General features: G+C 37.7%; 2 protein-coding genes across 4 annotated transcripts in view; both read right to left on the bottom strand.

Moving 5' to 3' along the window:
* The window catches only part of LOC102051848 (macrophage mannose receptor 1-like), a 33,109-nt gene extending 31,542 nt beyond the window's left edge, over window positions 1-1,567 (bottom strand). The window contains exon 1 of the mRNA XM_005432151.4: window positions 1,401-1,567. Coding sequence (XP_005432208.2) covers window positions 1,401-1,470 — 70 coding nt within the window. The 5' untranslated portion in view covers window positions 1,471-1,567. The remainder of the gene's footprint in view (window positions 1-1,400) is intronic.
* Window positions 1,568-3,294: 1,727 nt separating this feature from the next.
* The window catches only part of LOC102060171 (macrophage mannose receptor 1), a 33,977-nt gene continuing 13,159 nt past the window's right edge, over window positions 3,295-24,112 (bottom strand). For all 3 annotated transcript variants that reach the window (XM_055708397.1, XM_055708396.1, XM_027800516.2), the window contains 17 exons: window positions 22,754-22,841; window positions 22,026-22,170; window positions 19,655-19,690; window positions 19,393-19,556; window positions 18,834-18,901; window positions 17,821-17,921; window positions 17,348-17,487; window positions 15,962-16,076; window positions 15,086-15,267; window positions 14,334-14,436; window positions 12,601-12,830; window positions 10,528-10,693; window positions 9,071-9,217; window positions 7,910-8,026; window positions 6,452-6,619; window positions 4,614-4,643; window positions 3,295-4,229 (listed from right to left, as the gene is read on the bottom strand). In XM_055708397.1, the coding sequence (XP_055564372.1) occupies window positions 3,985-4,229; window positions 4,614-4,643; window positions 6,452-6,619; window positions 7,910-8,026; window positions 9,071-9,217; window positions 10,528-10,693; window positions 12,601-12,830; window positions 14,334-14,436; window positions 15,086-15,267; window positions 15,962-16,076; window positions 17,348-17,487; window positions 17,821-17,921; window positions 18,834-18,901; window positions 19,393-19,556; window positions 19,655-19,690; window positions 22,026-22,170; window positions 22,754-22,841 (2,245 nt within the window). In that variant the 3' untranslated portion in view covers window positions 3,295-3,984. The remainder of the gene's footprint in view (window positions 4,230-4,613; window positions 4,644-6,451; window positions 6,620-7,909; window positions 8,027-9,070; window positions 9,218-10,527; window positions 10,694-12,600; window positions 12,831-14,333; window positions 14,437-15,085; window positions 15,268-15,961; window positions 16,077-17,347; window positions 17,488-17,820; window positions 17,922-18,833; window positions 18,902-19,392; window positions 19,557-19,654; window positions 19,691-22,025; window positions 22,171-22,753; window positions 22,842-24,112) is intronic.

Below are 24,112 nucleotides of genomic sequence, written 5' to 3' on the forward strand. Positions count from 1 at the left end.
AGGACCTGTGGGACAAGAGGGCAAGGCTTTGCCCTTCAGTTCTCTGTGTCTCAAATCCCTACCTGGAAACAGAGATGTAGCATCACCCCTGTATCCGAGAGAATAACCATGTAAGGGACAGGGAGATACCCTTCCAAAAACTAAAGTAAATTTGTAGGACAAAGGTAGGATGTTAGGACACAGCCAATGTTGAGTAGTGCACAGAGCAGAAAGCGTCTGGGAAATTCTGGGAGGCTATGACAGGAAGAATTTTTCTTGTTAGGATATCTGTATTTAATGTTTGAGCTCTCCCAGGAAAGTCCTGTATTACTTTGACCAGCTCAGAAGTTTCACTTCTTCAAATCTAAATTTGAAGCTAAGACCTAGTTTCTTCTTTCCTAGTCCATTTAGACAGAAAGTTTTAAGATTAATTAAATCTTTTAATCTACTTTAATTTAATGCTTACTTAGTTTAATTAAATTAAATTTAATTAAATTACTAAAGAAGTACTTAGTGTAGTGCCCTAAGTTTCAGCTGTTGTCCTTCATAGTATTTTTTTTGTCTAATATTAGTTCTCACTGGAAACTGTGAGGTTTGTGTTTGGGCTATCAGGTTTGGGTCCCAGCTCGTAGAGCAGAGGGGAGACCCCCTTTCTTGCCCAGGCTAATTCTGGCACAGCTCACACAGCACAGTGTCTGCTTTCAGAAACTGTGATTTGTACCCCACTCCACAAATCTAATGAATTGAAGGTTAAAGGAAAAATGTCCTTGAACCATATCACCATCCTTACATCAAAAGGGACCTGTCATCTGCCCTTGGTCAACTTCAGAGACTTAACTATGCTTCTCACCCGTACCCTGAAAGCCATAGTGGTTATTCCAGGGCTGTTCTTGACTCTGATCTTTTTAGTATTTTTTTCATTGGCATCTGCTCAGCCACAGCATTACATCTGACATCAATCCACAAGCTCCATCTTATCGCACACAACCTAAGGCTAGGAGTTACACATACCATGCCCAATTTAATCATTTTCTGTTTCTCAATTTTTGTAATTCAGTCACATATACAGACAAGAACTGTGGAGCACACTGTGAAGTCCATCTACTTCACAGTGCAGACATAACCAGTAATTAAATTGCATCCAAAGGGGAATGTTTATCCCCATACATGACTCTTTCCTGATTTCTGATTCCCAGCTTTACCCCATCTTGACTCTTCCCCTCTCTTTAAACGTGAACCAGTATCTCTGTATCTACATCCTTTTTTAACTTCTGTGGACCATTCCAGTTAGGATGAGTATGAAATGCAGGGTAGTCAAACAGTGAAATGTGAAAATATTACAGAGACTGAGAAACAAGCAAGACAACAAAAATGCCCACTTTCACATCCACTTTTGCAGGGGGTAAAAAACAAAGACTCACCGAATGTCTGAAAAGCAGTATGAATAAAAGAGAGGAGAACTAAGACTGTAGAAAATGTTAAGCATTTCATTTCTTTCTTCTTATTCACAGAGAGATGAGATGAAATTAATTGCTGCAGTAGAAGTCCTTAAGGAACCAGTTGATGCTGGCTTCTTCTCAGTTTTGGAGAGTTTTAGTTGAAAGAGAAAACTCTGGGCTCTAAATTAGGAAATATCCTGTCACATGGTATTTTGAAATCTATAAATAATGACAAAATTCAAACTTTGCATGTGAAAGTGAAGTTTCCATTAATTCATATGCAAGTGACAAAGTTTGAAAAGTCAACATCATTCTGCTGAATTATTTTTAACTTTCTTGGTTCTGCTCTGGGATTGTAATGTCCTGACTCTCAAAGGCAAAGAAGCAGGGAGTGCGCTTTAAATGGACGTACCTCAAATCTCATACATACATACCTGGAAACTAAACAAACAAAAAGAAATTAGTTAAAGAAATAATGCAAGTTTCTCGACCAGCTAGGTCTTCACTGCTACAAAAGTTATATTCATCTAATTTGATGCACCAAGCCATGTCAACTATTTCACTGTGAAAAATTAACCCAGATGGGAAGATTTAATTTTGCTTGGTAACTTGACAAACTGGGCACTGGCTTTTCTCTTCTCTTGATTTATCAACTGGTAAAACTACTATGCTTTTATTTCATGTGAATTTTTCTCATGGGAACCAGTACAAATTAGCAAATCTTTCTGTTAACCAGTGATTTGGACAACAAAACTTCCTTTCCACATTATCTAATCCATAAAGTAAAAACTAATTTTAATACTTAACAATTCTTTCTTTGTACTAAGAGTAAATGAGACAAGCAGAGGAATATACGCAAACATTACAAATGAGCTGCAACCTTTTGTTAAGTGGAAATCAACTTCAGTTATGATGCAAAAATCCCTTATTTGTTTTGAAGGAAAAGGAGAAAATACATTCAGCAGAAATTTCCCTTAGAATTTTCTCTCATTTTTCATGGCTTTATTATGAAGACGAATCTCACAACATGTCCTGCAAGGGCAGAACATTACTTAATGTGAGACAAGAAACCTATTTCCACAGTATAGGGTCTTCAGAGCTGTGTTACCAATATCAACCATCAAAACATCAAAATTATAAATAATGCTATTATTTCAGGTGTGGGTTTTTTTCTCCTCATGTTTACTCTTTTCATTTGCCTTGCCTTCATCGTTAGCCATCAAACAGCACTGAATCCAATTCAGTGTTAGTATTTCCAAAATTATAAATATGGGTATATGTTGTAACTTAACATGAAGGGGAAAAAAAAGTGTAAGATCAAGGGGACTGTCAGTAAAAATAGTTTGAGTACAGAATGCCCTTCATTCCCTATCCTCTGCAATATGTTTTGTTTGACTGCAGTACCTACAAACCATCAATCCAATGTCATGTGAATCTCTCCTTCCCAATGACCTCTCCTGTACAATTCTTACGTACTTTCTAAGGGTCTGTTTCTCCCAGAGATCCTTGAGATCTTTTTTTTCGGTCTGTCATAGGCAGCATAGAATTCATAGAAAATTTAAACAGCACAGAAAATCCCTGAAGCATTTCACTACCAAGACACTGTGGTGTGCCCCACTGCTTATCATTTGTCAGAGAATTGGAGGACAGTAAGAAAAGACATCCTAAAATAAGTGGCCAAGTTAAATAAAAACAGGAATGGATTCCTCCATTGGTATTTGGCATCCACTTTATTTTATAGTTTGTTTATGTTTCTTTTTAGTCATAGGTATCGTTCATATTTCTGTGTCTCCTCCTGTTAGCTACTCTCTTAAGGTAAATGACTCAGAACACCAAACCACAGAACATTTCCACACAATAATTGAACACTGAAGTATTATTAGGTGGTATATAGATCCTTTATTGATATAGTCTCATATTCATAATTGATACAAAACATTCAAAGTCATAGAATATGACTCTTTGCAAAGATTTACTTGCTTTGCAAAATCCAAGTTGAAGCCATGAATGATGGACAAGTATTTGATTTCAGTTATAATACTGGGGCAAGGAAGATAATTCTGTAAGGAGTGCAAGACAGGGACAAAAACAGGGAAAACCAATTAATGTAAATCTCTGTTTATTCCAAATACCATTTTACTTGAGTAACAGTATGCACACTTCAGCACATTATGGTGAGATACGTTCTCAGAGTGCTGGCTTTGGGGCTGAATGCCCTGCAAAGAGTGTGCTCACTGTATGTCTGTACTTGGCTGTATGTGATGCTGCCACAAATCTCTAAAAAGAGAGAACACTAAGGTATTAATACATGACTTTTAAATCTAAATTCTCCCTCACTGTGTTATTTTTAATGCTTGATTAATCAACCATTTTTACAGTACTGAGTCTTAGTCCTAAGTGTACTTCTTGAAGAGCATAGAGCAACAGCTCTTAATCCTTACCAGAGGAATAATTGCTAATATTAGTTCATAGAGTCTATTAAGTGCAGGTAACAATTACTAAGCATTCCTTTGTTCCAGATAGGGGTTTTTTAAGCTTAAACATATAGTTTGGCTATGTTATCCAATTAGACAACACTGTGCTCATTTTTTTCTTGGTTGTTAGTAGAATCATTTTCATCATCCCTTCCAGTTAGGACACGGCTGTATTCTACCAGTGTGCTGCATGGCCTCGCCTCTGTTTCAGACTCCCTTGGGGTTTTGATCTTGAATAAGAAATAAATCATGAGGCCCACCCCTAAGAGAATGATGAGGACCAGAGTAAGTAGCATCCACATACTCATGTGACCATGTGCTTTGTCCTTTTTGGCATCTGTAAAGAAATGTAAAGCAAATAGAAGTGGGTGTACTATAGCCATAAATAAATATAAGAATACTGAAAACTGTTGGTCTAATTTCCCCCTTAATTACCAAGGAGAAATCTGTCATGTCTTTGTGTCAGTCCCCCTCGTAGATCTTAGCTTGCAAAAGAAGGAGCAAAGAGGGTGTGATCCATTTACCAAAGATTTAGTTATCCAGGGATGCTTTGGTTGTCTCATAGGTAGTACTAAATTATGCTGGGAATTCATTCAATGGCAACTAAGTAAATTAAGCTCATATAAAAGACAAATAAATAATGAATATCAGTTCATAAAAAATCACAAGCATTTCTTTTCATGTCTCTTTGAAACTATTGGGAAGGAGAAACAAATCTTACCTTCCACGTTTGCAGCTGCTTTAAGAATAGCTGTCAAAGATAAAGACAAACATTTAGTCAAAATCTAAAAAGATCACATTTTCATCCTGACAGTTTCATATTAGCAAAAGGTTTGATATCCCATGCATCAAAGTTACCTCATCACTCCTCCTGGAAACACATTTGCTAAATTAACAGAGATGAAAAGGGGTGATTGTATTTTAACCTGATATTTATGGTAATAAAACTGCTGTGTTTCGCATGTTAAAGCCCCCTTCTTGCTTCTTTTTAATAATCAAAGAATCTTCAAGCACAGATAGTTTCTGACTGTTTTAGATGACTCTCTCTTCTCCACTGGTTAATAATCTTGCCCTCTTCACTGGGCCTGAATGCCTACGGAGACTGGGAACAACAAGGATATTTGACACTTTTCCTATATTGCACATAATTCATTTGAGACCCAGCAGATTTTAATTTACCCTAATTCATTTGCATCTATAATTACATTTATAAGCTCAAGCTTTCTTATGCAGTTTTCCCCAGCTGTGCAAAGAGGGCGCCATCTGCAAGATTTTTCTCGGCACTCTGGGTGCGAGCTGGATGATGGCCAGTGGGAGAGCAGATCTTCCCCATGGGCCTGGGAAGCTGCAGGAAGAGTCGGTGTGTGTGTTCCTGGTAGGAAACACCAGGAGCCCGGCTGCTGCAGCAGCAGCACAGCAAAGCATTAAGCTCCAGTGTGTTTGTGAGCACGAAGGAAATGCAGCTGTGAAAGTGTCCCTTGGAAGCACGCAAAGCTCACTGTAATGTTAATATCTGCCTGGGCTGAAAGCCCATTCTGCTGGAGAGCCTGGTGTAAGGGATATTCTCTGTACTTTGGCATTGCACGTATGGGCCACTGAGAGCCAAACCCATCAAATACAGTATGTGTTGACACTGAGTTCCTGCGTTTGATGTATCTGGTAACAGCTAGCTTTTTGTGGTGTCTATTGCTTTGACTACTCGAAGACAACTAAGAACCGCCCTAAAAGGAGAATTTTCTTTTTCATAAAATGCTCTGACACTGCTACAAATGTGTACAGATGCTTTCCCCACCAGCTGCAGCTTTGCTCTGGGAGGTGAAAGGACAGAACCTCAGAAACATCCTAAACCTCAAGGTTGCGAAACAGGACAGGAAAACTTTTTTTTCTTTTTTTTTTTTCTTTTTTTTTTTTTTCAGAATTAACAGTTACATGCCAAAATACCACATGGCTGTTTGGCTCACAATATTCTGATATTTCTACTTCCTGACCAAAGCAGATGGTGCTTAGTTACACAGAAACACAATATTAAAAAAACAAAACAAAACAAAACAAAACAAAAAAACACAAAACCAAAACTGCTAACTGAAACGCTTCTACTATTTTCAAAGGTCACTACACACGCTCTGGATCGTGCTTCCGTTCTGTTATTATTGCTTCATCCATCTCTTACTGGAACAGCATGTATCATAGTACAGCAAGGGAAGGAAAAGCAAATTATTGTTCCATAGAAAGTGAATACGGATGTCAAAGGGGAGCAAAACAACAAAGGAGTGTAAATTTTTTTTTTAGGAAATCTTGATCATCCTTAGTTATTAATTGAATATTCATCACACCATGCAAGAGAATCTGAAATTATGAAGCAATAGAACATGAACAGGACAGACACAAAAAAAAAAAAGATAACTCTATATATTCATATTATTTTTGTCTGAACACTGAAGCAGGTGATAAGGAAGACTGCAAATAAAGTGTTTTATTGGTCTTTTGTAGTGACCATATTGTGCTATTGCTACTGAAATAAAACCATAAACATCAAGAAAAAATATTAAAGTCACTTACTCTTTGGTTTCTTACAAATAAAACCCTTTTGGGAAGAGCAAGGAAGGACACTCCAGTAGCCAGAGAACGCAGACAGCTCCACACAGTAATCAAGCTGGTCCTTCAAGGGCTGTCCATCGGCCCAGTTGACAAAGCCTAAGGCACTGTTGTCTTGCCAAAGCAGCTGCCCTAATGTTGGAAATGTTACTAGCAATACTAATAGTTCCACGTCAAAGATCTTCACTAATGTTAGTGAATATTATCATTATTACTTTACTCAGCCTAATAAAGCAATACTGCTCTTTTAAAAAATGCTGTTTGTGATTGTTTTCTAATGTATTTTATTTCTCTTGATTCACTTTTTAAGAACTTCTCCAAATTATGATTTGCAAATTTGCCAGTCATAACAGTTTTAATTTACAGATTCCCTTATTTTTGTCTGGGGTACTGAAGTTTCAAAGCTAGGCTTTTTCATTTCAGCAGCACTCATTGAAAATCAGAAACATTTACTGTAACACAAACATATACCTAATTAAAATCAACACTTTTTTTTTTTTTCAGAAACTCCTGCTGCAAAACATTCTGAAGTATCAGTGAGTTAAAATGAATCTAAAATAATAATTCTTTCTGACTGATTGTGGATTGACACTAGTGTTGTTTTCTTCCAGGTGCTTGTTTTCCACTACACTCTCTTTCTGGTAGCCAGCAGCCTAACTTTCTCAGTACAGTGGTACAGAGAAGCTCAGTGCTGTGGGCTGTGGCTGGACCCCCCAACTCTCACGTGGGTACTCCCCAGCCATGAGAAGATGAGATCCAGCCAGGATATGTTCCCCACTGGGGCACAGGGCAAACAGGGTGGGAAAGGCTATCTCACAGATCAGGAATAGGAGATATCTTCAGGGAGGGTTGAGGTCAGGGGGACAAATAACATGCCATTGACTTGTGGTCCAATGTAAAGGACCTTGGTGACACTGCAACCATAAGCAGCTTTGAAAAATTATCATTGATTACAGCAATTCTTGGATTGTTCAAATTTAGACATGAGGCCCCATGATTGCCTCAGGTACAGACAAATGAAATTGCATGTTATATCTCACCTTTTAAAAGAACAGTATCTTCTGAGTTGTGCCTCTCAAGAGATATTCCTATCACCTCTCCACATCTTTGCTTCTGAACCACATATAGACAAGATATTTTAATTGAGGCAATCCCACATGGTGGCATCCTTTGGCAGATCCATACAACATCTAAGATCCATAACTGAAGCCCACAAATTTCTTTTCAACAGCCTTTCACACCTATTGGATAAAACCATCAACCTCCAAGACTTTTTAGATTATATACTATCAATCTACCTTTTTGTTTTTAATTAGCTTCTATTGTACTTCAGTTAGTTCCTTAAAAACAACAGTCTTATCCACATTTCTGTCCATTTAATGAAGTCTATTTGTGGTTATTTATAGAAGTTAAAACAGTTACCATTTACATTTCTGTATACTCCTATCCAAAAGCCGCTTGTCTTGCTTGTATATAAGTCTGCATGCTCTACTAAAAAGTTTGATTCAGCCAGATCTTGTACAGAAGTCAGCATACCACCTGTAAGAAAACCAACAGAAGATGACAGGAGGTATCTCCTGCCATAGAAGTCAGTGGCACAACTTAGTTACAGCCTTTCATACAGGATAAGTATAATAATAAAGCCTCTCCTGCTGGTAGGGAGTATGCAAGGATTTAAATAGAAGCCAGAAAGTAGTGTTCAGCTGTAGGGGAACAGCAAAGACTGTGACTGGTGTCACCAGAAGTGAAAGATGTGAAAGCATAGTGAAGATGATTTTTTTAAACACCAGGTGAAACACTTATTTTCAAGTGATTGGATAATACTTTTCATAGGCATTACAGATGATTATTTGTTTGTTCTTCATGGTTTGACAGGATATCATGTAGTATGTAATACTGCGCAGCAAACAAATTCACAGTTAAAATTGAAGTATTCATTTTTCTGGCAATGGTGGTCCAGGAAGAGTGCTAAGAGGATTTTAAAAGATATGAAACAAAAGGACCCATTTCTTTTCGGCAGTATAGTGCTTCCCTTTCACTGCCTCCTGAAGCATGGATGAGGTAGCTGATGATTCAGCAGCATAAGTAGAATGGTGCCAAGGAGCAGCTCGTGGTCTGGGCCAGGACCAGATGCCTCCAAGATGGGGGAGGGAAGCATTTGGGTTTGCCTTTCCCTGGCTCTGGCCACTGGTAGAGCCAGGACTTTCACGCAGTATGTGCAATCCCTTTAGGATCACACACCCTGTGTGAAAAATAAGTAATTGTTACTATATTTATTTCTTGTATAGGGAAAGGTATGGAAAAGAAGGGATAAGGCCAGAAAGAAGTTCCCTCTTTTTGTGAATGAAGAAATACAAGAAGAAACAAGCACAGCTGGAAAAACCTCAAGGAAAATTGATCACTCAGATTTCAACATAACCGAAAAATAAACAGTATCAACAGTAAAAAGTAAATGAGACATTGGTTTCCTTTTTTTAATAAGTGTAGGTTTTGCAGCATTAGTTTTCAAGACTTTTTAAAGTGATTATTTTTTTTTTTAATGTCAAGATTGAAATCCTATTTTTAGGTAAAAAAAATAATTACCTGATTGAATGCACTGAGTCACAGACTGAGCCCAGCTCATTTCATTGTCATTGAAGTTATAGCAGTGGCTTCGGAAAGGAATCCAATATATGCGATCAGATTCAGGACATTTTCCAATATCCTGTGGGGGATCAGAAGGAAGTACATCTAGAAGAAATCAGATATTATGGACGCTTTCATTCATTAGAGGTGGCAGATCTTCAGATATGAAATCAAGTTTAAAAAAACCCCTTTCTTAAAAGTTCTTGAAATATACTTCGGCATACAGTGCTAGAATTATCAGTGACTACGTCAAGAGGGCCAATGAGGAACAGAACTGCTCAGTCACAACTGAATGATTGAATGTGAGCCTGCACTCCCAACTAAATCCAACTTGAACTGTCTCAAGGATATTTGAGTGTTCAGGGGGGGTTGGTTCTAGTTTATATTGTTATAACCAAGAAATTTGTATAAATAAAAGATACATGCATTAAAAGCAGAAAAAGAGAATCCAGAAAACTCGCAAACTCTCAAGAGATTCAAATAACAATTTGATTTTAAATGGAAGTATAATCTAAAATCAGAGTTTACTGGGGAACTTCCCATTTAATATTTTCCTCAAGGTAATAATTCTTACATAAAAATTCTGAACAACTTTAACAATGCATGGAATAATCTGAATGTCATTGAATATTTGTGTAGTAGCCCCTCATTCTCCTGCAAGCAATGACATTATGGAAAGAAACAGCAGTATATATGTTTTTAAAACTAAAGTTACAAATGAATAGATAGGAAGTTCAGAGCATGGCCTGGAAAAGAAATTAAAGAAAAACTACACAAAAACAGTTCAAAAGAAAAATAATTTCCATTAAGTCTGTGTCACCAGAGCTAATACTGGTTGCTCTAGTACAAATGGGAAAGCAAAAAGGTTTAGTCCCATCCTAAGTGTTGCCTGTAGCTTTCAATTTGTAGTATTCCTTAGTGACACCTGCAGAATCAGTATGAAGTATGAAACATTGTTTGGGCCAATAACAGACTTTTTTCCCCAGATAGAACTCTTCCTCCTTTCCCCGGTTTTTAAAATCTAATAACACTGAAACCATAACCAGTGTATGAATGCTGCTTATGGTGAAGGAACTGTATTTGTTTTATACTTCCCACAAAATCCCCGTCAGCAAGAAGTTTTATGTTCTAGACTTGAAGTGAAATGTTTAATACTCCCACAATCTCTGTTCTGTCTGCTTGTGGCATAGGAGAACTTCTACTGCAGTTATCACCCTAGTCTAGTAAAATGGCATTATCTTGTCTGATAAATGACCACATCATAAAAATAAAACATTGTTCATGCAAAATAAAGGTACTAACATTACAAACTCAGTCTTATTATTCCCTAATACATACTTAGAAATCTGTATTTCAGTCAAAGCAGATAGAGCAAGGTTTCTGCCATAAAACTGAAAGCCATCGCCATAGCTTACCCTCAGATTTTTTGCAGGCAGGAAAATGTTTTTCATTGCAAGGTGCTGTTTTCCAGGTCCCACGGAGCTCTAGATAGACACAGGCTATTTTCTGTTTTGGTTCTCCATAGGACCACTTTGAAAAATTTATTTTCCTTTTATCAATCCATCTGTCATAGCCATGACTCTAAAATTGAAACAGACAACATAATTTTTGTACACTCTCATCTGCTGTTTCAGGTGAGTGGATTTATACAAATGCAGACTTTCACAGTGACATGTAGAGCTCAGTTTGTATATCTGTTCTAGTACTGTTAAAATATTAATTGAATCAGGACCCAGCAATGTGAAAGTAAGACAGAGCAGTATCACTCCCATGCTGAAACAGCCCACAAAGGTGTTTTGAAGGCCAAATGATGCTTGCTGTGCACTGCTGGTGCTCAGTCCCTTGTCAGGCACCATCGTGAGGTGGAATCATGGTCTAAGAGGATTCAGATCACCATGAAGAGCAATACAACCATAGGAACATGAAACTTGTGGAAAGCTCAGGTGGAAGTGGGTCTTGGAGTTGGCTGTCAAACAGGGACTCTAAGCTCAAGTACAGTTCTGAGGAGAAACATTCAGGAGTAAACTGCAGTTATCACTATGAAAAGTCTGAGAAAATATTTGGTTTGTAAGAAGCAAAAGAGAAATATTCAGAAGCAGGAAGTCTTGAGTCTTTGTTTAGTCTCCCCCTGCCCCCTTTTTTTCCCCAGGAAGAATCAGAATAATTACAAGGAACTGGGGACAGATCTAGACAGTCTGTTGGTGCCATTAAGAACTGGGGGATAAAATATGATCTCTCTCTAGTGTCTACATGTATCAGGAGGTCAGATACACAAGTTCCTCCTGACCTCAGCACCATCAGGGCAAGATCATTGCCTGGGGAGCAGGAGGAACCAAGAAGCTTTACTCTGCAAAAGAAAAGGACCAGGAGAACATTTGGTGTTTCAAACTTGCTTGTCATGGAATTTTATCTACTTTCTAAACCATGTTTCTAACTGTAAAAACAAAAAAAAATTGATATCAAGTGAAATTAAACACTATTATATTTTTTTGGATAGAGTTGTCCTGTGGATTTGTGCAAGTGGGAGGATTCATGTCAAAGCTGGTGACTTCTAGTCACACATATATTCTCAGACAAAGCATTTTACCTGTTAGGGAGAGGTACCGTTAAAATCATTGAAATGCATGTTGTTCAATAACAAGTTCATTCTCAGACAATGTAGCCTTCTAGGAGGCTTTATCAGAGTGCTGCTGCATCATATAATCAGAAATGCTATTTTTACAGAACATTTATTGTAAGATCTCCCTAGAGATACTAAATTTCAGACATGTTTTGCTGTGTTATTTATCTGTGCAGAATCACAATTAATAAAAACAATCACTAGTTAAGAAGATTATTACTGATGAAAGAACTTTTTTTATATTATCAAGGTATTTTAGCCATCTGAAAGGACAATGCAATAGAAACATGATATTTAGATGCATTGAACAGCTACATATTCACTAGAAAACGTGAAGCTCATTTTGGCACTCAGCCACAGAGTTAGTAAGACTGACTCAAGTGTTGCCTTACACAGTGGTGGACCTGGGTCTCTGAATCCACTTTTTCTGGTACAATATAGCTTTTACTACTTTTAATCTTTGGGACTTAGCAGGTATCAGAATGAGGGTGTTCAGAGGCACATAGTATGTCCTGTGAGCTCTTCTGTACAGCTGCCAATGATCGTGAGGGACTAGACTTAATGACCTTGTTGGTCCTGTTCAGTAGAATTCAGCTTTCCTAAAAATGGCCACCTGAAAGTTACCCAGATAGTTTAACCTAAAAGTCTAAGACTCCCAAAGAATTAGTAGAGGCCAGCACTGTCAGAGGTTCCCATCCTTCTCCGTTGCCTAAAACGGAATAATTATTTAAGACGGATGAAGTTAAATGGAGTGAGTGCTGTCCACCAGTCCTAGGTTCCTAAATCTACTCATGCTACAGTTCTGCCTGCGGATAGTAATCCAGTCAACAGCATTAAACTGCTCCACCAGTGAATTTATTGATCTTACCACATTGCTGTTGAGCCCAATCCATAAGGGTCCTCCATATCGTGCTGCCTGCAGCAGCAGGAATATATTACTGTAATGATCAAAAATGCTGGCAAGCTCTGAAGATCTCTTCTTGCAGGCTTTTCTTGCTTCTTCCCAATTCATTTTAGAAGGAATGATTAAATAGGTGCTGTTACCATAATGGATGAAACCAGAATCTGGGGCAATTGTGGAACGGAACAGTTCAGGCTCTGAAGGAAAGAAGTGTAAATTTGAGAGGAAGGGGAGAAAACAGTCAAAAATTACTAGCTGCCTGAATATCAGCATTACTTTTGAGTAACAGTTGAATATAGTGTGGCAGCACAAGCATCAGGTAAAAGCATTTCTTATTTAAAACACAGGAGACATTTTTTAATGGTAACTTGGAATTATTTTTAACTATAGCATAAAAAGTGTATTCAGGGATTAGGAAGAGGCAGAGAACACTGTGTGTATCTAGACTTACACTGCACCAGATGAAATTTTGTGAATACTGGTTATACAGTGATGTTCCCCCCAGAGCTCTCTAGGTCCCCCTCCTGCAGTGCAGGTGAAATTCCTCCCACACACAAGCATGGTGCAGGATCTCCACACCATTTCAGTCTGAAAATAGGAGTGAATTTCATTCTAAACACAGTTTGTGACTCTGCTGCTGCTTCTTTCCCACGTAGGATGAAGTGAAAAAGGAAACTGTAGCTGTACCTAAAATGATACATGTGGAAGCAGGAGACAAAGACCTAGAGCTAGTGATGGGGACAGACAAAAGGACAAAAACTGCCTTTGTGTTCAGTCAGTGTCAAGGATGCCCTGATAGTTGTTTTTGCTAGTGACGCCCAGATGCAGCTTTCTGCACTTGCACAAGGCAGAGCTATGAAACATCTGGCGCAGCTGTGGCTTCTTCCCCTATTTTTACTTGCTGCTTAGCAGTTCCCTGTTCCTATTTCTGTGGATCTCTGCAGTGTAGCTGCACTCCAGATGTATCTCTCACCCTGAGGATACACAAAGAAAACTAGAACTTTTGCCCTTCTGATTATTGCTGATCTTGTGATATAAAAGCATTGCTAAGGACTGATGAGCATACTAACCAGTCTGACTGACTGTAGCTAACCCCCCAGTGGAGGATGTGTGAGGATTCTTCTCGTGAGGAAGGGTTAGATCTGGGGGTGGGAAAGCGTCCTTTAGTGTTTTATCTGCATAACTAAGATGCCTGTGGTGCAGGTCACTGATGGATTTGTCTTTATGCATTGTATTTGTGTAATAACCTGAGTCAGATACCTTTATCTGTGCCAGCTGGGTAAAGCACAGGTGGGTAAACTATTATGTCAATAGAGAAGAAATGCATTTTGAAGGCACAATTTTTCTAACAACCTGTTTTGGGCACTTGCATCACAACAAGGCAGGTGAATCCTGCCTTTGAAGTGTCTGCTCACCACGTGCAGGCACTTGATTTAAGCGTAGGCGTCTGCAGGGTAGGTGAAGTGAGCCTCTGTGAGTGCTGGTGCATATGCTGGTAGGGAAAAGGCTGTAAATCCAAAACTTTTTTATAATCTTTATCCCTGAGCGGGTTCTGTGTCTGGAATTCCTGAGCTGGGAAAGCAGCCCTGCTTCCCTCACACCAGCTGCTACAGGCACAGCTGGGCAGTTACAACTGAGGACTCACAGTCAGATTTTTCAGGAAATCTCTTCCAACAAAGGCGGCAAAAAATAAAACTTACTGCTGTCCATCTGGCAAATATAGCTTTTGTTATGCTGGCAGTCAGTGATTTCCCAGTACCCTGCTTCATCTACAGATCTTGTTGTCATTGCAATACAGTCAGTCTAGGGAAAATTTAAAAAATGAAATTAAAGCTAACAAAGTGCAAAATGTCTGGCAAATTAATAGAAATTAGTTTGAGGAGACAAAGTTAATAGATTTCTTTCCTAATTTTCTGGCTTTTGTTTTCATTTATTGTTTCTTGGAAGTGAAACATGATATTATATATACAAGCAAATGAACCTTCCTTGGCAGGTTACTGCAAGAAATTTTGTCAGTTTATTAAAATTGCTTGGAGTACACCAAAGCTATTTTTATGATGTATTTTATGGTAATCTGTACTGAATTTGTTGAACTTGCATTTGAATTCATGCTGTGCAAGGAAAAACAATAAAGCAAAGTAAAAATTCGAGCTAATAATACTGAACATTTCCAGTAAAATCTAATAATTCTAATAACTTTCATTCTAGCAGTAATTATAATACAGCACTCTTCTTGTTCAGTCTGGACTTCTGCAAAGGAATGACAGTAAGTGTAGACTCTGAAGAGGCCTATTAATCTGTGGGTACAGCTATAAAAACTCGATCTCTGAAATATTCCGTTGCCTTCTGCTTTAAGCCATTGAAATACAGGATCCTAGCTGAGACAGAAGTCAGTCAACTAACCTTGAGTACATTATCTAAATTACGCATTTTCTGAGTTTTTTCTGTTTACCTGTATTGTAATATACTTCCCATCAATGTACATGTATTCATCTCTAAATCGGACTTGTCTTGCCCAATTTGAGTAGTCAAAAAAGCTTCCATCTGTCCAAAGATATGTGCCGTCATGGTTAATGTCGTTCAGTCCGATCCACGTTTCATTGGCAACATCCTTTAATTGCAAGGTAAAGAAGGCTATTAAAAAAAAAAAAACATCAGAAAGAGAGTAGCCGAGGAGTTGCCTTTCTTCAAATTGTGTAAAGCAAATTCCAAATAAAACAACCAATCAACTTTTAAAAATATTGGAAATAGCAAATTCAGTATTGTTAGACTATGAATTAAGAATAAAAGAGGAAAATTAAAATGAGTAATTAACTGAAGCAATTCGATTTCATTAAGAAAAGTATCATAAAAATCATAAAAATGATATAGACTTCTTGGAAATAGAGAGATTAGGGCTAGAAGTGACTTCAAAATGATTGATCAGTTTTCCCCAAGGTAGCATCAACACACATGTAATTTCTAGTAGATGTTTGTTTGCTGTCTGACTTGACTATTCTGTGGACATCTAATTACTATTTATTATTTTTATATTACATATATATAATATATATTATATGTAATTTTATATATTTATATAATTACTATATATTATTACTCCTGTTTATCCCATCTTCCAAGGCCATTAAGAACAGATTATTCTATTCCCTATACATGATGCTTTTGCCAAAAGATGGGAAGTGTCATATCTCACTCCACTCTTCTCCCTGGATCAATCAGCTCAGGGTCTTCCTTTGTAGGTTATGCTGTTTAGATCTAGAGGCTAGTTCGACTGTTAGATGAAACGTGCTGGCTTCATACTTAGCACCAAAAGGCTCAGATGCCTTACCTTGCACTTGCTCATTGTGTATAGATGCCAAATTTCCCCCTAATTCTATACAATCACTTCTTGCAGAGTGCCAAGTCAGTCTCTCTTCTCCTCTGGACCCAAATATTTTATAACACTGGGGGGAGAGTAAAGGATTAGACAAAATTTCAGGTGTCAAAGAGTCTTGAAACCATTGGTTTTGATTAATTCAGTTCTAGTCCCTGCATGTAAAAAGCAGCAGATGGGGGAAGCTACTGAAACGTGAATATTTTCAGCCAGCAAGAAGTGGACCCAGCTAATCACAGCGATGCCTGTGCAGCACCTACAAACCTATGGATGGTTCAGGGTTAGTGCTGGGCAAGAGTGGGCAGCCTCCAAAAGCCTTTGAGGAATTAATTAGATATCCAATGTGCACAAGTAGAGATTTCAGGTCACACCACTGAAAAGTAGAATTTTTGAGGGACCGAAACTACTTCCTGATCAGGAACGTAATTTGGGGCAGGTATCTCTCAGGTCAAGTTCTTGAGTTCTTGTGTGTGTGTGTGTGTGCGTATATATATATATACATACACCATCACCACCCAGACTTAGTACTAAAGCCTGAGCCTCTGTGAGCACTCAGTGTGAGCTGAACAGTGTGAGGAAGAAATGCTCTTTTGTATGGTGTATTAGTATCCCATAGGGATTTTTCCTTAATATCCGTGGAAAAAGTGGGTTTTGTGGTTGTGTATGTTCTGAGGGACAGAAGACATGGCTTTTAACTGGCATATGCTGTTTCTCCCTTTTTATGCCTGTTGAATGCATAACAACTTTTGCTATTGATTGCACTGTGGGATTCATTTGTGATTTTCTTTTGTTTGTTTGTTGGTTTTTGTTTTTTTCATTCACATGGCCAGGTGTACTTTTGATTAAGTTAGCAAAACCAATGCTTGCTTGTTTTCTGTATTTGATTTGACATTTATTGCTGTTTGTGTTTCTCATTTTAAAATGAGTTGTTGTGATAACCAATTACATATGAAAAGTGTGACCTTGCATTTTTTAATCTCAGTGTTGCTCAGAAAAAGGGGCTTACACTTACAGGTAAGGATAATGGAACAGGATTTCCATGCAAGTAAGTGTGCCTAAAATAAACAGAAAATTTTAGAAACTGTAAAAGTAACTATGGCTAAGGGCACAAGAACATTTACAAAAATTATAATTTAAAATATTCAAATTCACCTTTGTTTTTTAGATTAGAGGCAGACTTGCCAACACAAAAAACTGCATACACTGCTAATTAGAATACCTCTTAATAAACCGGTGTATAAAGTGAGAGGTTTCACATAGTGAGATAAAAAAAAAAAAAAGGTATTTCTTTCCTCTACCTATAGCAAATCTGCTAAATAAGGCTGAGATTTGTTACTGCACCTTATTGTTAAACAAAAGCCAGGTTTCAGGACACCCTCCCAGAGGTGGAAGTACAGTAGGAGCAAATCCTGAGTAGGTTGAATTATGCCTTTCGCAGATGAAGTAATTTTTCACAGCACAGCTTATATCTTTCCAAAATCCTGTAAATAAATGGAATACAGAGAATCACTGCCTGGAACTCTCATACCACCATTACAGCAGTCAACCCCAGACAGTATTTGTAAAGCAGAAATGAATGAAACCTTCTGGAGGCAGGTGAAAGTTGCTATGTACACATTTACCCACACATACTCCCTCTGTGGTATGTTTGTCTCCTAATAGCGATGGCATGGTTTAAAACCATGCCATGAAAAACTGTCAGCATTGTTGAACTATCTATTTGTGGGATAATCTCAATTCAAATATGTAGCAAACATTTTGGATTTTGATGCTGAATTTTCAACCAAATACTTCTTTGTTGCTATTTTACTCACCAAAGTTTCTTGACATTATCACACAGTGTTTGTCATTATTTGCAAAACTGGGTTCGTTTGGAGCCCAGGCAACATAGTTCACTGGAGTGTCATCCAACCATCTGAAAGAAAGAAGGGGACAGTGGCTGCTGGACAGACATCTCCAGCAGTCATTTAGCTACAGTGTCTGTCTAGGTAAAGGGCTAAGCAGAGCATTAGTAGTGACCAGAGGGCAAAGGCTCTACATATACTGGAGAGGACGTATCCATAACTTTATTGCTGCTTTTTATCTATTTAGTACTATCACATTCAAATTCTATCAGCATCCCATTTCGCCCAAGGTTGGATAAATAACATCATACTTCGAGCAAAGACTTCTTTATGGTCTGGGCAAGACAGAAACTGCAAGATCTCACCAGTGCATGGATTTCCTTTTCATCCCAGAAACGTGTTCTCTTGGAAGCCTTCTACAAACAAATTTCCAAAACGGGTTCCCTACCAGCAATTTCAAAAAGCTGTTGGGTGAGATGTTGCTTACACTTCTTGTTTCCAGCTCCCATAACTTGAACTACTGGGATTAATCTGGTTAAACTCTTACATTCATATTTTATCAAAACCTCCTGGGCTTACTCTGTAGCCACTGCAGATTTGGTCAGAGTTAATCTCATCCTAAAGTTGATGTCTAAAGTGAATCAGGCGATTAACTACCTAATATTAGCTGCTGCTTCTCACTACCTGTGAAGGGTCACCTCGGTGTTTAACTCAGATCTCTCAACATAAGACATTAAGTGAAATGAATCTTAGCTGTGAACTTCTATTGGTTATGCTTTCCCAGATTTGGAAGGAAAACACATTACTCTGCTTAAATATAGGAGAACTTGACACTTCTGATCTGAGATTTCTCTTGAAATCTACCCAGAGGTCAGTTGCACAATAGTTTCCAACTCTTAAAATGAAAGCACACACGAATGCTCCCATAGAGTGAGATGAAATTGCTGTCATTTGTTGTTCATTATCAGTTTTCCTTTACTCACCTGAATTTCTGATCAAAGCTGACAACTAAGCCAATGAAATATGTTTCCCCTCGGAGTTTTGTGTAAGTCTAAAACAAAAGCAATTAACAGTTAAGCACAAAACAGTTCCTCAACATCAAACAGAAACCTGGAAGCCCATTAACCATGCCTGTGATTTATTTTTTCTTTCTTTCAGGATTTGAGCCTCAGGTAAGAACATTTTCGGTTCAGACCCAGGTTTCAAGCAGGCAACAGGGATATGGGGAACATCCTGGAGTGAGGAGCCTACTGAACAGGAAAGCCATAATCACTATGCTGAACATACCGTAGAAGAGCTGAGCTACTTGGGCCTGTACTGTGCTTTGTGGCACCTTTAACATTTGCATGCCTTTTTCCTCTGCTTACTAAAAGCGATAGTGATTTTCTTATACAGGTCCTGAACAAGTATATTGTTATATAAGCCAGTAATGTAGGACAATAGCTCAAGACTCAAGCTTACATAAACAGATAGGCTGTTCCCTTTGTTTTATCAGCTGCTCTGCTTCATAATTTGATTATCATTAACAGGCTCAGTGCTTACATATTTCCATAGAAACTGTCTTTCACTTTCATTCTCAATGACAACAAGATCTGCAAAGTTCTTCTGACAGACTCTCCGTGCTTCTTCCATATGGACAAGTTCTCTGCTGAAATAGTACTGCTTATCTTCATATATTATCCATCCATTATCAGTGACTTGATATTCTGAAAGATAAAGAATCATATATTACATTTATATTTGGACTGTACAATGCCTTAAAATTATACAGTAAACTTTTCTTTGAAAGAGAAAAAAATCCTACCAAATTTGTAGTTCGGTTCAGGTTTTAGAAGTGAACCTGTGAAATAAAAGATCATCATGAGCAATATTGCAAATTCAGAAAAATCCAGAAAGATTTGCTTTATGTAGTTGCAAATTCTTTGTATAGCAAAAGAGGGGGGAGAAAAAACCCCAAGCTATGAATCATGTAATGCATTTTCAGGATTTTAGAGCATATACCACTGGACTACATTAAAAATGTGTATAATTTAGAAAAATTCATCTAGTGAAAAATATATATCTTTAAAGCATATATGTCTCTCCAAAAGCACTGTATTAAACAATACAGGATGCATATAAACACATTAAAGATGAAATTCATATCAGTTTGAAAATTTATTAAGTATTTTTACTTTAAAATAAATTAATAAATAAATGAAAAATATTTTTTTACTTAAAAATGCCATACTATTATTATTTTTTTTATATATTCCTGGGACTATAGTCAAACAACATATTCCAACCAATATAGTAAGCTCTCAAACTCACCTACACAGTAGTGAACTATTTACAAGTACTGAAAGCTTAATGCTGATATTTTGTTAATACCATACATCATTCCTAGCATCTCAATACATTCCTCCTATCCCAGTGGCTTAGCTTTTGCTAGGAAGGTCTGTTTTTAACAGTCCTGCAGAGTCAGCAGATGCTAAACCCAGATTTCTGCTTAGAGGATGGACCAGGTGGAAGCAATTAACCTGTTGCTATTTCCAGAGCCAGCTATACTGGTAGCTCTGTTTTCATTTGGATGCCTGTTACTTTGTTCTTCACAAAACCTACTAATTCTGTTCTTAGCTATCTCTATTTCTTCTGTGGTTTGATAGAGAGGAACATATTATTAAAGAAATGACAGGAACAGTTATATGAGAAATAAGCAGACAAATGAAAAAGCAATCAAAATTCTTCTGTTGGGAGATTTTAAATATTTTCTTCCTAAGTATTTAGTAAAAAATATTATTCAAATGTCTTCACAATGAATTTATGTGCTTCACTTGATTTTGAATTTTTTTTTAATTCTAATTATAACATTCTTTTTTTTTCCAAAAGATAGAGTAGCTTAAGTAAATATGTGTCTTAAGTGAGTATGAGGGAATTAAAATCTGAGCATCTGTCCTCTCACATTGATTATTTTAGAATCTAGATTCACAATAACAATAATCTAATTATTTTGTATTTTTACATTTGAAGGGTCATCTAGGATCAAGATAAAATGATCAGAATCTTTATTTTATGGTTTCTGAACTCCTCCTGAGTAATCTCACCAAGAGTAGAGATCCACATCTGTGCAGAGGAGCATGCTCAGCCCACCAGAGAGGGCTGTGCAGGATGTCTTGCTTCAAGCTGGTATGCAGAAGTCACTGGTTTGACGGTGCATTTGTATGACTAATCTACCCACCAGGGAACAGTGATTCTTCCTTTTTGGTTAAGCAACTTTTCAATGTTAGCACGGTGCCTTATTTGCTGTTCAAGGGTAACAGTTTGTTGGCAGAGCCATCAAATATTAGATGTACTTAGTGTTTTTTATATAACTACTTCTCCCTTCCTTTCTCTGTTGTGCTTCCCACAAGCTCCCTGCATGCATCCAACTTTCTTTTCAAGAAGCTTGTAAGACTCTCTTCTGCTCCATGGAGATGCATACACGTACTCAGTTTACAACCAGGAAGAAGGGATGTAAAAGTAGGACTAAGTAAGCAAAATGAGTTCTTTCCTCACGGGTTGTCAGTGGAGGTCCTCAGCCCATAAAGACCCTGTCTCCTGCTGGCAGGCACCCTGATGCACGTCCATCGGGTCCTTCCATGCCCTGGCCCCAGGTGCAGGAGTCCTGTCGCTAGGGCCCTGACTTCCAGGCAAAGCTGGTGGATGCAGGAGTCCTTCAAGGCTACACCAGCCTCTATTTTTGATCTCTTTTTCAGTGTTGCTGGTTCCTGTAGCAACTGATCCCTCTCTTTGGTTCCCATTATTCATTTCACAGTGGGAAGCAAAGCTTTTTTCTCTTTTGTACAGAGAGTTTTAATGTCCTGCATCTTTGGCTTTCCTGGGTAAGCCTGAAGCAGATAGACATACAGGGAGGAAATAAAAGGAAAGGGTGTAAGTTCCTTTGCCTTGCAAATTTGTTCAACCCTTGGCAGAAAGAAAGGCAGAGATGAAGTAATAGGGACATCTTTAACTTCCTGGATCTGAGTACAATTGAAATATCTCAATTCATTCCTCTTGCTTTATGTGTTGCCTTCACTGCAACCGGTTTTAAAATTAACAATTCCCAGTATCTATCTTCTCTTCAATTTGTTTAAATCCATACAATTTGCTTTTGAACTTGGCTTTATCGCTCCAATTAAATGGGGAAGTAATCATACCTTTTTTTGTTTCACAAATCCAATTAAGTAAATGTTCACAGTACAAGTCATTCCAGCGCATTTGAGGTGATCTATTAAACATAACACAGTGTTCAATTTCTTTATGGTTGTTGGGTTCATCGTCATCCCAGTTCTCATAAATTACCTGTGTTGGAAATACATGTCAATTACTATGTGATTCGAGCTGAGTAGAAGTAATTGAGATTGCCTTTGTTACACAGTTTCAGGATCTCATCATCTCAAGTACCTTGTTTATGGGATCAGTAGGAGTTCAGATAGGTCTGAGGGGGCTGTGAAAGTCATGCTGATCAGCTCAATTTCCCCATCACTCCCTGGAGAAGGTGTAAGGATTGTACAGTATATAAAAGTATGTGTCTCCTGGAGGAAAAACTGATGGGTGGAGGGAGTTGTGTTTATTTTGCTTTGTGAAAGATGGCAACCTGACTACAGCAGTGCCTGATCTGGGATGCTGTGAAGGTCTAAAAGCACGGACTTTAGAAGATGGGATGTAACATGGTGCCAGGGATCAAACAGGCAATTTTGTACTTCCATTAGTGTGTTAAGACAGTGTCATCACTAAGCACTGCAGCTGTTCAGCTGATGGATAAAGGGCTGCCGTGTACCTGCCAAAGGTCTAAAAAAGATTGGAAAAAAAGGCATAAAGAGATGAAAATCTATATATTCTAAAGGACAGGAAGTCAACTAGTATCCAGCAAATAAGTACTCACCGGGGAACCATCAATCCAGGCAAATCCTTCATCAGGATTTAAGAGAAACAAACCGATCCAGAAAGCCTGAGTGTGCAGTCCTTTATACCTAAAATAAATCATACAACATAGATACATCAGTGTAGAAGGAGATGACATGATATAAATGCTGGAAAGCATAGAAACATGCTGCTTTCTGTCACATCTGAATCGCGAGCTGCTCCTTCACGTTGGTCCATAGCCAGGCTCACCGCCTGCACTCTGTCAAGAGGTTTGGTGGGGACAAGACTTGTCATATTCAAATATAAGTTAAAGGATAAGTGATGTGACACGGATCTAGCTCAGCTTCCGCCCTTATGGCTGCAACATAGCTCTTGGCTATAGCAGGAGTTCACATCAGAGGCTTTAGCAAAATTAAAATGTTGATAGAGAGCTGTAATACAGTTTAACTAATGAAAAATAGTGAAAATTTGGTTTTCATCTGCTTTGAATTCCTTCTTGGCACTTCCTATGTAGTTTCTTTAATACTTCATGCTATTCATCTTGTACCTACGGACCAGATAAAATGTAGTCCTTTTTCATTCAGTACATAACACAAAGGTTTCATAGCCTAAAACAGAGACTAACAGACAAATGAAAACACATTCAGCTTCTCACAATACTGAAAATAAAATGAAGAGTGAAATCACAAAAACTTTTTTATATGAAAGTTTTAAATCTATTTGAGAAAAGATTCACACCACTGTGTGAAAGAGTTTTGGTTAAATAGCTATATATTATGTGCCACTGACATATCTTGACATTACAGAATGCAATCAGGCTATAGTGGTCTAACTTTGGGGGCAAATAATGGCATAATCTTTACATTTCAGGTGAGACATAGCATTTACAGTGCAAAAAAATTCAATTAAAATTGATTCCTGTTTGATTTCAGGAGTCTTCAGTTAATAGTCAGAAAATTACCACATTATGTGTTTTGGTTTACATTAACAGTAATTCAAGGTTGTTTTTTTTAATACATTGATTAAAATATGAATTGCGACCAGTTAAAAAAAAGAAGGCACAGTTAGAGCTGAACATCTTATTGTCTCCCTTTTGGGAGGGGGACTAACATGTATAAAGTTGATGAAATCTGGAGAACAGCCTTGATAAAAACCTCTGATGGAAATACAAAAAATACCAAAGCCTCTTTCAAATACTAAAGATTTTCTTTTTGAGAAAGCAATGTTTCAGGATGATATTTTCAGATGAAACATTTCCATTTTAATTTAAAATGTGTTTGTGTTTATTCACTCACTTGCCCAGCTCCCATTATATTTTGATGGAATTCTTACATAATTCTTATGTAGCATGAACATGAAAAAGAATAGTTGTGCAGGT

The sequence above is a fragment of the Falco cherrug genome, chromosome 4 (genome assembly GCF_023634085.1).
Source record: "Falco cherrug isolate bFalChe1 chromosome 4, bFalChe1.pri, whole genome shotgun sequence".
In the NCBI taxonomy this organism is placed as follows: Eukaryota; Metazoa; Chordata; class Aves; order Falconiformes; family Falconidae; genus Falco; species Falco cherrug.